This window comes from Pogoniulus pusillus, chromosome 5 (genome assembly GCF_015220805.1).
Source record: "Pogoniulus pusillus isolate bPogPus1 chromosome 5, bPogPus1.pri, whole genome shotgun sequence".
Taxonomy (NCBI): Eukaryota; Metazoa; Chordata; class Aves; order Piciformes; family Lybiidae; genus Pogoniulus; species Pogoniulus pusillus.
This window is the reverse complement of record NC_087268.1, coordinates 25,978,177-25,990,759: the sequence shown is the minus strand read 5'-3', so window position 1 is coordinate 25,990,759 and position 12,583 is coordinate 25,978,177. Positions and strand designations below refer to the sequence as shown.

At 43.5% G+C, this 12,583-nt stretch overlaps 1 protein-coding gene across 1 annotated transcript; it reads right to left on the bottom strand.

The window, feature by feature from the left end:
- Window positions 1-3,806: 3,806 nt before the first annotated feature.
- Window positions 3,807-10,637, bottom strand: NMS (neuromedin S). The gene is made up of 8 exons (XM_064144021.1): window positions 10,466-10,637; window positions 10,254-10,309; window positions 9,801-9,851; window positions 8,661-8,720; window positions 6,937-6,972; window positions 6,467-6,508; window positions 5,514-5,544; window positions 3,807-3,961 (listed from the first exon to the last, which is right to left on the bottom strand). Exons 1-8 carry the CDS (start codon window positions 10,533-10,535, stop codon window positions 3,945-3,947), a joined length of 363 nt encoding a protein of 120 aa, XP_064000091.1. The 5' UTR covers window positions 10,536-10,637; the 3' UTR covers window positions 3,807-3,944.
- Window positions 10,638-12,583: the final 1,946 nt, after the last annotated feature.

Genomic DNA, 12,583 nt, shown 5'->3' with positions numbered 1-12,583 from the left:
TATTTTATAATTTCTCTCCTCAAACTTTCCTTTTTGCAAATCAACCCCACTTCATTCAGGATACCAACTTTCCTTAACCTCTGCCTTTCTGCAAAGCTTACTCTTTTGTTGATCTTCCTCTTTTTTTCTCCAGTGCTATTCTGTATTTGAAGTCTTCTCTATAATCAACAGTGCAACACCTCCCATAGTCTCTACAGCTTCTTATTCATTCTACACCATATTTTTCTGTTCTTTGAAACACTCTGATATTTGACTGTTTACAGTTACCCCCCTTTTGCTGAGAAGCTGCAGTTGATTCTTCTTAAGTATGTATAATACCTTCTTCAGTGAGTGACAATTATTTTTTCCAGATGCATCTTTGCAAAGACCATTCTGAATACTGACTCCATCCCCCAGTTCTTGCCATCCCTCCCAGCTTTCTGTTGCCTGAAGATTTAGTAAGTGTGTGTTTCCCTGTGGGAGCTGAGAATGGAGTGAGGCTGGCACTGGAGCACAAAAGGACCAGGAAAGACTGAAGTAGAGCATCAAGAGAGGTTTCTTCTCATGTTTTGCGCTTTGTCTTTGGCAAATATCACCTCATAAGGCTGGGCAGAACTGGCTGCCCAACACATGAGTGCATTTCCAGGTGCCTTGCTGTGTGCTCTGCTGAGCCCAGCTCAAGCAGGTCAGAGGTTTAATGCAGGATGTCCTGGGCCAGCCCAAATTGATTTTCAAGGCAAGTCAGGCAGCATGAAGGTGAGTACTCCTGAACGTGCCTTCCCTCCCAAGAGCTGCCAGAGCTGTCTCTCACCACACATGCTAAAGCATGGCAACCAGTTCCAGGAGTTGATTAAGCGTTAGGAAAAAAAATCCCCTTTGCAGCTTAAATGCATTGCTTCTCACTGTAATTGAGTTTCTCTTCATGCTCTCTTTCATTACAGGAAGATGGATAAGCATCAGATTTACTCTTCTAAACACAATCATTGCTTTGTGTATCTTGTCATGTCACTCTTAGTCTCTTCTGCTGACAATTGGAACTGAGCTTTCATTTCCTTTTCTTGCAGATTTTTTTCTGTGCTAATTATTGTCACCTATGTCTCTGCTCCTTAGCTTCTGATGTGGGTTTTGCAGTGAGATGTTCAAAACGAGTTTCAGTCCAGAGACAACCTATACATTTCAACATTATTAATCTCTCCTGTTCCACAGGTGACATTTGTATTGCTCTGGGGAGCAAAGGTTTCCACTAAGTAGTGAACAAGGGCTCTTCTGTGCATTTTGCAGAGGAGGCACAACTCCTACAGAAATACAGCTAAGGAACCTAAGCTAGGTCCTCACCTACCAATTATCAGCAGTTTCAAGACCCAAATAGATGTTATTCTTGAAACCTGTTGCAAGTGGAGAAAGCTGCTGATGATTGTGGAAGCTCAGCATGAGCTGTCTATGATACAATATTCCTGTGAGTTAACCCTGGTAAGCATCTCAGCCTCATGCAGCTACTTGCTCACTCCCCCAAGCAAGGTGGCAGGATTGGAAGAGTGAAAATGAAAGAACTTGTGGGTTGAGATAAAGACACTCCAATAGGTAAAATCAAAGCAGAACAAGGAATTTATCCACTGCTTCCCATCACTCAGCCATCTCCACAAACACAGGGCTCCACCAGACATAATGGTTACTTGGGAATACAAATGTCATCACTCTGAACACCTCCCCTTTCTCCTTCCCCCAGCTTTTTTTTACCAAGCACACTGTCACATGGCATGGGATATCCCTTGGGTCATTTGATGCCAGCTGTCCTGGCTGTGTTCCCTCGCAACTTCTTAAGCACCCACAGCCTACTCTCTGGTGGGGGAAGAAGCAGAAAAGGCCTTGAGGCGGTGCAAGCACTGCTCAGCAATAGCTAAAACTTCCCTAGCTTCTCAATATTTGTCTTGTTACACATCCAAAATATAGCACCATACAAGCTCCTATGGAGAAAATGAATTCTATTCTGGCCAAAACTAGCACAAGTATTTATGCAGAATGGAGCAAAACTTGATAGCATTCAGTTTTGGCCTCTGAGACAAAGCAGGCCAGAAATGCCATTGCTGTGTTTTTTTATCATTGTCTTCTGCTTCTTTGCCTTGCCACAGTGCATCCTCAACACTTGCATCTGGCCTCGCTGCTTGTCCTGGAGAGTCGCTCCCGCTGACCCCAAATACTTGAGAAGCCAGCGAAGCCAGCATCCTTTTTATAGTCTTTTCATGGGGTAATTATTTTCAGCAGGTTTTGTCAACACAGTGAACAACTGCAACAGTGTGTCCTTGTGTCCTGAGAGCTCTCCCCGGTGACCCCCCCACCAAGCCACCAGCACTCTTTGCTCAAGTGGAGGCACAGAAGCTGCCATTCAGCTAGGAGGTTGACCATGCTGAAGGCTGAAATACACAGCATGAAATTGTACTCATGTTACAGAACATCTGAGGCTGGCAAGAATATCAGGGACCTCAAAGCTGATCTCAAGCAGGATTCAGACCAGCTTTTGTCTATTCTGATTTTGAAAAACTCCAAGGTTGGGGTGGCATGACCTTGCTGGACAACCCATCACACTGCCTGGATGTCTCAATCTCACTTGCTTCTAACCCCAACCATTCTGTGATCCCAGTTGCCCAAATAGAAGCATCTCATGGGGAAAGTACACCAGACCCCACCACCTTGGAGGCCCTCCCTGAGCTACTTCTTAGAATGGTTTAGGTTGGAAGGGACCTCAAAGATCATCCAGTTCCAACCCCTAACCATAAGCAGGGACACCTCCCACTAGAACAGGTCACTCAAGGCCTCATCCAACCTGGCCTTGAACACCTTCTTCCAGGTTGTTTATTCCCTTCCTATATTGTAGACCCAAAAGCTGGAAAGTCTGCCCTAGATATGGTCTAACAATTGCCAAATAATTCATTACTACCCTCTCTGTGTCACCCAAACTTCTGTTAATACAGTCCAAGTCAGGAACTTATCCAGTTGAACATCGCTAAGCCCCCTTCCAACCTCAGGATTTTCAGGATCTTTTTTTAAGACAGAGTTCCCAAATCCAGTTCACATGCAGCTGTGAGCTGAGATGGTACCATGCCATAGCGCTAGGACTGAGTAGCCAGGACAGGCTTAACTCAGCTCAGAGGGCTTGAAGTCAGTGCTGTGGGGCACTTGAGGAATCCCAGCCTGTTATGTATTCTATAAACCCTGCCTTTTGCTATGCTTTTTTCCTTCCCAAGGAAGTAACTGCTTAGGGCTTTTAAGTTTCCTACCCATAAATACATCCACCTACCCAAATACATCATCCCACTCTGCACAGTGCAGTCATAATTGGCTGCACCACAGGTTTAAATTCATGACTTCGGTTAAAAGGGCAGATGTTCAGTGTCCCTCTCACAAGTGATTCATCTGTGCTTTATGATAGCCAGTAAGGCAGGACTGACAAAAAAATACACACAGTCACTACTTAGATGTAACATCAATACTTGTTTCCCTTTGAAAGTTCTTTGGATTCATCAATTATCACACTTAAGCCTGTAAGCAGTAAGACTTGTTAAGATGTCCATAATGGATTTAATATCATGCTGTTTGGGATGTGTATTCTGAAGTGCTGGGGAAATATATTATCTACTCGAAAGGGCAAGCTTGGAATTCATAACCTTATTCAAGACAACGTTACAAAAGAATATAAAATGCACTGTTGGACTTGAAAATTGTCAGTGTTTAAATAATTGATTTTCTTTGAACACAGCTGGAACAAGGCAGTGCTACACTATAGTCTGATGATGTCTAACCCCTGCTCCAATAATAAAGGACATCAGGAATAATTAATGATTGCAAATTTATTACATGGAACAGCAGATTCCAGACAACTGAGTCACGTAATAGACAACCAGTGCAATGAGAAGTGCCTTTTCATTATGTAAACCAAGTCATCAAGCTGGTAAATGGACCCATGAACTTCATATTCCGTGGTATTCTGAAACAAATCAACACAGTATCATATTTTATGGTGAGATATTGAGCTGAATAGGACTTAGCATTCAGTTCCATATGGTCCTTCTTAAAGTTAGAAATTAAATGACTTTACATTCTAGCACCAAAAGAATTAAGATGGATGAAAATTTGAAAATTCAGATAAATGCCAAGACTTAGGATTTGTAACAAACCCTTCCTCCTCACTCAGTTGTTCACTCTCCACTGTCCTAATTCTACCATCCTTTTAGAGGTGTGGAGGTATGCTGTGCATCTTGCAGCCAAGTTGGCCAAGAGAGCTGAGCTGTGGATGAAACTTACTGCTGTACATAAGGCTAAGGCATAGCAGCTTCTACACCAGCACTTCATTGAGAGGTGTTTGATGGCCCAGCAATTCTGCTAACATTGGAGTACTCTGCATGGAAAACTTTGGCACAAGTGCATTCTGATTGCTTTGTCCAAAATCTATGAGGATTCTCCACTTGTATGATTTATTTTAGTATTTGTGAGCTCCAGTTACACTGAAACAGGTCTGGGCAGTACTACCTGCCTCTACAGGCATTACAACTATGAAACACTTCCCCACACATGTGGACCTAACAACACAGGAACGGCTGTGTTCAAACCAGAGATAGGTGTAGCTCTTTTCCTTTCATACAGAAGTACCCCAGGGCAGTGCCTAAGATCAGAGCAAACAAGTATCAATGTAGCTCTACAAACACTCCAAAGTCTTTGCTTCCTTTCATTATGAAATAGCTTAATTCTGACTATACAGCAATAGTATTTTGTTACATGTGTTCTCTTTGCAGTTTCTTTCCTGTCTTTCTCTCCAGTAGCCTCAGAAAACTCCCAGCACTTAGAGTCAAGAGCTGGAAGTAATTCTTACATTAAACAGAAAATAGTGATCTCTTACTGTAGGATAGAAGATGGGAAGAAAAGGGGGCACAGCTACATGATCTGTCTTGTCTATTTGCCATTAAAGCTCACTAAGACCTGTAATACATACATTCAGAGATGGATATGCAAGTGCTAGGTGATATTATTAGATCTCACTATCCTCCTTTTTTACATTCCCACCTCTGCTCTTTCTAGTTAATGTTTACTCAAAAAAATGGGTCCTAATATTTGTGTAAGGATGTCTTCCAGCTTCATGTACAGATTTGTATTAGTGGGTTTTCATGTAGGATTAGGTGACTGAAGGTCTCTTGAAGCAGAGAGGAATCTAGCTTCAGTGACCCAAGTATGATTTACACTGGTTTTAAACTTGATATTTTTTGTATCATTTCTAGCATTTTGCAGGGAATGAAAGCTGCTCCTTATTGAACCTTAGAGAAGAAAACAATCCTCTTTGTCAAGAGAGTACACTGAGTATGAAAAAAATGCATTTCTGCCCAGACATCTCCTAGTGAAACACCCACATGGATATCTAGGTTGGTAATACTTCTCAGCAACATCTTCTGTCAGAAGAATCATCATTACTGAAAAAAAAACAACTAAACAAAACCCACAAAACACAACCCAGAACAGATCCTTGTCACTTTCAGATGCCTACTTACCAGTGTTTTCAATAGTTCTTCCATTTCGAGGCTGAAAAACATAATAATTATTGTTGTGCAGATTTGTAAGCACACGAAAATACATCTGCCATCATGCAGATAAAACACATAAGAGAGCTGCAGTAAGGTATCCTCTAAAGGGAAAAAGTGTAAAATATCAGGGGATCTCAGCAGGGTGGGGTTTGCCTTTGAATATATAAAGTATTCATTCAGCCTCTGTCCAAACAGCTAAACAGGTTGGCTTTAATTATTCACATTAAGGGTCTTTGTCCCAGTTCACTGGGGTAGTATGGGTTGATGCCTAAGAAAAAGCATATAAAACACCAACACTGAAGTACCTGACCAGACACTTGAAGTGAGGTGAAATGAAAGTGACAACTGAACTGGAACTTTGGTTATCTGTCATGACCTACTTCACAGCATTTTTGCTTGTGTGTGTTGAAGATATTCCTAAAAACTAGTTGCTGGTAGTTCTAGAGCATACAAACCAGCATGTTCTGCATTGGACCATGCCAAAGTTCAGCAAGCCAACGAGTGAAAAACGTGAGAGAAATTATGTCACCCCATTATTTTTCTTTGGGTTTTCACTCTTGTGCAGTGTGGCTTACTGGCCAGGTCTTTCCAAATGACATTCAGCTAACACATGTTTTATCTCATAAATCAGTCTTAGAGATACAAGCAACATCAGTGCACCTTAGCAGTCTCAGGATGCTCTGGCCCAAGATAATATTTGCAGAGTCACTCATTAAAATTAGAAAAAAGCCCTGTTTAATCCATTATTATCCCAGACCTCATTGTCTCATGATCTTTTAATTGAATCTGAGCTTTTTAGGCAAATAGCTCCCTAGGCTTTCAAGAAAGGGATGTTTGGCCTTTACTTAAAATAAGCATCGGTGAGTATATACAACATTGTTTGTGATTCAGAATCTTTTAGAAGTAAGATATTCAGATACCCTGAAAAGGAAAAAAGGTCGTCCCATAGTCTCATGACTATCCTGTAAAATAAAACACAAACCATTAACAAAATACTTTAAACTCAGTTCCATAGATCTGTTGACATGTTTCAGTGTCGTTCCACCAGAATATCAGTAATTCAAGGCCTTTTTCAGCAGCATACAAACAAGATGCTGATAGTCCCCAATGCCCATTCATCTGTAATACTGATTAAAAATTAATACCCAGAGGGCACTGTTAAGAACTATCCATTCAGTATAGTGTAAATATACTAAATTACTATAATTAAAGATTCAAAGGCTTTAGAAAATTCATAAAAGAAAGCTTTACAGGTGGTGGGTTGCTTTGCAGAAGGAGGGTCAGCCAACCATTGTAAAAGCAAGCTAACTTAAGAAAAGCAGCAAAAGAAACAGGGAAAGGGCAGCATTTCTCTGGCCGTTGCTGCTTGCATGTCCTCACATTTACATACCTTCTTTGTAAACTTTGCAGCAGCGATCTCTGATTCCTACAAGTGGACAGTGTAAATTAATCAAGATGCAGTTGTTTCTTTGGTTTGTTACAGTAATTCTGTCACCGATGTGGTTGTTGCACTCCACGTGAGAGGACAGCTAATCTTACACTTATCACAGACAAACACAACAGCAGCAGCAAACAGATCTTAAAGACTGATTTTAAACCTTGCCTCAACAAATGTAGCCCATTTGTTGCCATCATTCTACATGCTTCCCTCAATGTACAGCAAAGCATAGCTGTGCTCTGAGGCGGAGGTAAAGCAGAACTCAACCTGGACAAAACAGCAGCTCCATCCCTTGGGCTTGATTTGTACCACTGCCTCTTGCCTTGTTAAGATGTGGCTGATCTTCACCTTTCAGATTCACTTTGGTTTTAACCCAGGCATGATTTTTGGTTTTAAGCCCAACACCCTTTATTCTTCAAGAAATGGCTTGAATGTTTTAACTCAGCCTTACATCAAGAAATAGAAACTCTTCCCATGCCTTCAAGGGAACAGATGAAGCTCGGTGTCTAACAAAGCCCTGGTACACCAGCCAGGTTTTGGAGCCTTCTTGCCTGTGGCATGGCTGCTGAACTGCAGGCTCCTTGCCAGTCAGGAGCCACATAGTGTGTTGCAGCTGCAGTTGTGTGGGTGAACAGGTTTAGTTACTCAAGGTGGGCTTGAAAGACAAGCCCATACAACATGCAAGGACTCAGACAAGAAAAGCATGTGCATGGGAAACCGGAGGTGAGGAATTTAGAACATTAGTAAATCAGAAGAGTAACCAAAAATAAGTCTCCATTCAAAGTTACCAGATGATTCTGAATGGCTTCTCATTAGCTAAGCTACAGAAGCATAGGAGTCAATACTACACTCAAAAATATTAGACACGTAAGACAGAAATGCTAGGATTTTTCATACAATCAATTCCAGTATTGCACAGCTCTATAGCAGCTTTAGGAAAACATGATTGGAATTATAATAAGCTAAAGACACTGGCAAGAAATGATATTGAAATACATGTCAAAATGCTGTCTATTATTGTCTAGAAGGCTCTATTCATCATTTGAAACAGAGGACTCAAAATAAGCAAGTACATTGGCCTTTTAAACATATCCAGGGACTGAGTGAATTTTATGGAAAAAGCTCTTAATAAACAGGTGACAGTAAAAATGTTACACAAAGCAGAACTGACATTAAGCTAAGTCTTAATATGACTGCAGCAATGAGGAAGAGCTGTTCTCGGTAACTCAGTCTTTTGGATCCGAGTCAGAAGCACAAAAAATATAAGCTCAAAGAAGTATTAAAATCAGTAAAGCAGCTCATATGCCTCCATGTTCAGCATGATCTTAAGTGGGCTGTTGATTCAATGTTACGTATATTTTTAGCATATTTAACTCTGTATTGTTCAAAATTGAGGGTCAGGTTAAAAATACTGATCCCAGCTCTAAGCAGTTGTTTTGGTTCTTGAGCTGCAATTTGGTAAAACCCAGTAACTTCATGCATAATTCAATGGAGTTAAGAATGCATGGGAACTATTACGGAGAAGAAAAACACTTCCACATACTCTCCTACCTCTGCTAAGTTATGGCAATATTAGATCATACATTGTTTGGAGAGAGGTGTCCTAAACTTGGTTTTGGAGGGGCTGCTTTAAGTTTGAGGAGGTGCTCAGAAAGAATACATCAATTACACATTACCTCATTTGTATGCATGCGGTTGAACATGGAATAACAAAGATCCAAAACAGTGCTGGAGATCTGCAAAACCAAACGGTACTTTAATACATTTACTGAGAGAATGCAATGTATATGGTTTGATGAGAGAGGAGGTTTGATTCTGATTCCAGTAGAATGCAGATTGAACAGAGTTCCACTCGGAGCTGACACTACTATGAGCTGAAAAGCTAGCACTTTGAAGAGTATACACACAATACCGGTAAAGCTGTCAACAACAAACTTGTGTTATAAAGAGACTGAACTCAGACTCATTTAAAATACATTTTCCTATGGCAAGTGTTCTAGAAATAGTTTTGGGTTTGGGCATATTTTGCCTACAGTAATTTTAATCTACAAGCATTTCAATCAGTGCTATAATCTTTAACCATATATTGAAACACAATGTCCCATACTCACAGGAGAGGGATTTGCCAATGTATGCAGTCATGTTAAATGAGAAATAACTACAGCTACAAAGTAAGTAAAATGTAAGACATCTGAACTGGTTCTAGGAATTGTTTTTCACAAGGTTTGGTTTTAAAAGCTGGAATTTCACAAAGAAAAAAATCAGCACAGAATGTTCAAAGGCTCCTGATAATTCCTGATCCTGCAAAGATTTTTCCTCTTTTTTTCTCTGTCTCCTTTGAAAATGACCCTTGGGATCAGTATCAAATACAGCGGGGCTGATCTTTCAAAGCTATGGACTTGTTCTTTTAAGCTGTTTGCAAGCTCTGGACCAGGTGCACCACAGTACAAATATGTTGTGAAAACTTCTACTCACTTCCCTCTGCTCTGAGCACCCCAGAGAAAACCTATCCACCCACCACCAACCTAGGACCAGCCAGGACCCTGCCTCTGACTCCTACAGCACTGAATCACACTTCTTGCTTCCGTGCTAGATAATACTGAGATGAGCAGAAATATATGTTTTCCTCTTTCTCCAGGTGTAAGTTAGCTCTGCAAGGAGATTACACACATCAGAAAACTCATTCTGCTCTTCAAGCCGCTGGTTCTCCAGAGGAGGCTCTGCCACCTGCAGACCTAGATGGTCAGGTTACAGGAGACAGCCTGTCTGAAAGAGCGCATCCCTACAGATCAGACACATTACCAAAGACAGTTTACCTGGGGTTGATTAGACAGCTCCATCCACTGGCTGAAACACAGTGCCAGCTGCTTTTTAAAAAGTAAAGATGAGACATTAGCAGTGCAACTATTGTACCTCGGGACCTGCATTTTAGCTCAGCTGGGAGGCGGGTGGTGATCATCCTGCTCGGCTTTCACTGGCCCAGGTATCCCCCAGGTACCCTATTATGCACCCAGCTGTGCATCACGCCCCTGCCCATCTACCTCCCCGAAGAGCAAAGGGCTTCAGTCTCCCTGTCCTCTTTGCCACCCACTCCAGGGGTTTCCTAGTGTATCTCCAGTCTATTGCGAACATCCCACTTTGCTTCCCCGCCGCGGGCAAGTCTCGTTTCCCACCTCCTTTGGCCAGCTTGGGCTGCACCGGCTTTGCCCTACACCTCCACCGTACACCGTTTTCAGACGGGCTGGCGGGGAAGGCAGAGACAGACCTACCTGGCTTTTGGGCAGGTTCACGCCGTCCCTGTAGCGGGAAAAAGGCTGGGGGAACCCTGCGGGGACAAGGGAGGGAACACGGCTAAGCGGGCATGTCGCGAAGCACAGCACCGACGGCTCCCCTCGGGGGGGAACTACTCTTTCCAAGACTTAGGGGCTCCCTTTTGCTCGCCGCAACCCACACCTCTCCCCGTGTTGAGGGTGCCACGTACCTGAGCCCCGAGGCAGGGCGCAGAGGCAGCAGACGGCGAGAAGCCAGGGCAGAGCAGGCTGCGGGGCCATGGCGGGGCAGCGCCGGGCAGCGGGCGAGCAGGCGGGCGGGCAGCCTTTATGGGGCCCCGCCGAGTCCGGGCCGCCGCCGCCGAGCCAATGGGCGCCGGGGCTGCCCCGCGCACCGCTCCTGGGCACAGACCGCCCTCCTACCGCCCCTTCAGCCCGGCCCGGCCCGGCGTGACCGAGAAACCCCCTCCCGCGGGAGGCGGCCGTGGTGCTGCGGGAGGCAGCCGCCCTTTGCAAACTGCCGTCGGCGCTGGTTTTGGAGGTGAGAGAAAGAAAGGAGGGAGGGGAGGAAAGAGGGGGCCGCGCCAGGAATAGCGACGGAGATGCTGGGGGGGTTAATTTTAAACAGAAAATGCGGTTTTGTAGCAGCATTTACTGAGTCTTTGGGAAATACTTCTCCTCGTGGCGGCTTGGGAAATAAAGTTTGCCTTCTAATTAGAAGGGATGTGAATTTCATATACAGAGAAGAGGTCCTGGCCCATCTTATTATATTGGGAAATAAGGAAAGCCATCCTTCTGTTACGGCACCTTTTTTTTCTAGTAGGTAAGATTGTAGACAAGACATAGATCTGCTCATACCAGAAAGGTGATTCTCTATTCTGCCTCATTTAAACACTGAGTTTGGCTTTGGAAAATGCTGCCCGGTTTTCTCTGTCCTAAGGGCAACGATTTCTAATCAGGTCTGAGACTGAGAAAAGGCTGAGCCCTCCCAACATCTTTTTCATCAACTTTGGGCCCACTGAAGCAAATAGACACTTGTCTTCTAACATATGTAGTGAAGACATTTGGCAGGCATTGGCTCTGTGTGGGATGTAGGACATGAAAAGCTGCAAAAGGTATTACTGGCACAGCAGCCTACCTCATCTCCTAATGTCCCTCAATGGCTGCACTGTGCACTAAAAGGATGAGTGCAGGACTGTTCCCGGTGGGAGCATCTCAGAGCTGTCAGAGAGGACACACATCTTGTCACAGGGAAGAAAAGGGGATCCAGACTTCACGTGACTTTGTCAGCTCCACAACTGTGTGTCCTGAGTACGTAAAGAGGCACACGGGTGACCGCAGCACCATTAGCAGACCCTTTGTTCCATCCCCTGGGGGAAGCAGCCGTCAGCCTCATCACAGCCCTTTGAGTGCAATAATCTGAGTGGGGAGATGTCAGGAGAGGTTATAAATTGCTATAGCAGGCACTCGGCTGTTAGCTTCTCACCCATTTGACTGGAAATGAGAGTTTCAAGACAGGATAGTATTCAAAGAGATTATGCCTTCTGATTGTGTAAATTTGACTCTTTGTAGAAGAGAAAGCAGATTGGAGTGAATTTTGCCGGGATGGTTCCTCATAGCAAATACCCCCAGGCTTTCAATAACAAGGAGATGCAGGGTTCTAGGATGCCTTGGCTTCTGTTCCACGGTGACCCTGCTTACAGTTTGTCATGGTTTAGCCCTAGTTGACCACACAGCTGCTCACTTACTCCTCACCAACTTCTACATGAAAAAGTGAGAAAATTTGTGAGTTGAAGTAAATGACAGTTTAGTAAGTAAAGCAAAAACATGCACACGAAGTAAAGCAAGGAATTGATTCACTGGTTCCCAACAGCAGGCATACTTTCATCCATCTTCTGGAAAGCAAGCTCCATCACACATAATGGTTACTTGAGAAGACCAGTCCTGTAATTCCAAATGTCCTCTCTGCTTCTTTCTTCTTCCTTGAGCTTTATATGTTGAGAATGACATCACACAGTATGGAATATCTGTTTTGTCAGCTAAGGTTGACAGTCTCAGCTGTGTCCTCTCCCAATGTCTTGTGCACCTTCAGCCTGCTCATTAGTGAGGTGGTGTGAGAAGCAGAGAGAGATTTGACTGTGCAAGCCCTGTTTAGCAATAAGCAAAACGTCCCTGTGTTAGCAACAACTGTTTTCAGCAAAAATCCAAAGCACAGCCCCATACTAGCTACTGTGAAGGAAATTAACTCTTATCCCAGCCAAAACCAGCACTCTGTCCAAGCCCATGCAATCCCAGAGCGAAAGGACTGCCTGTGTTTGCTTAATTTTCTC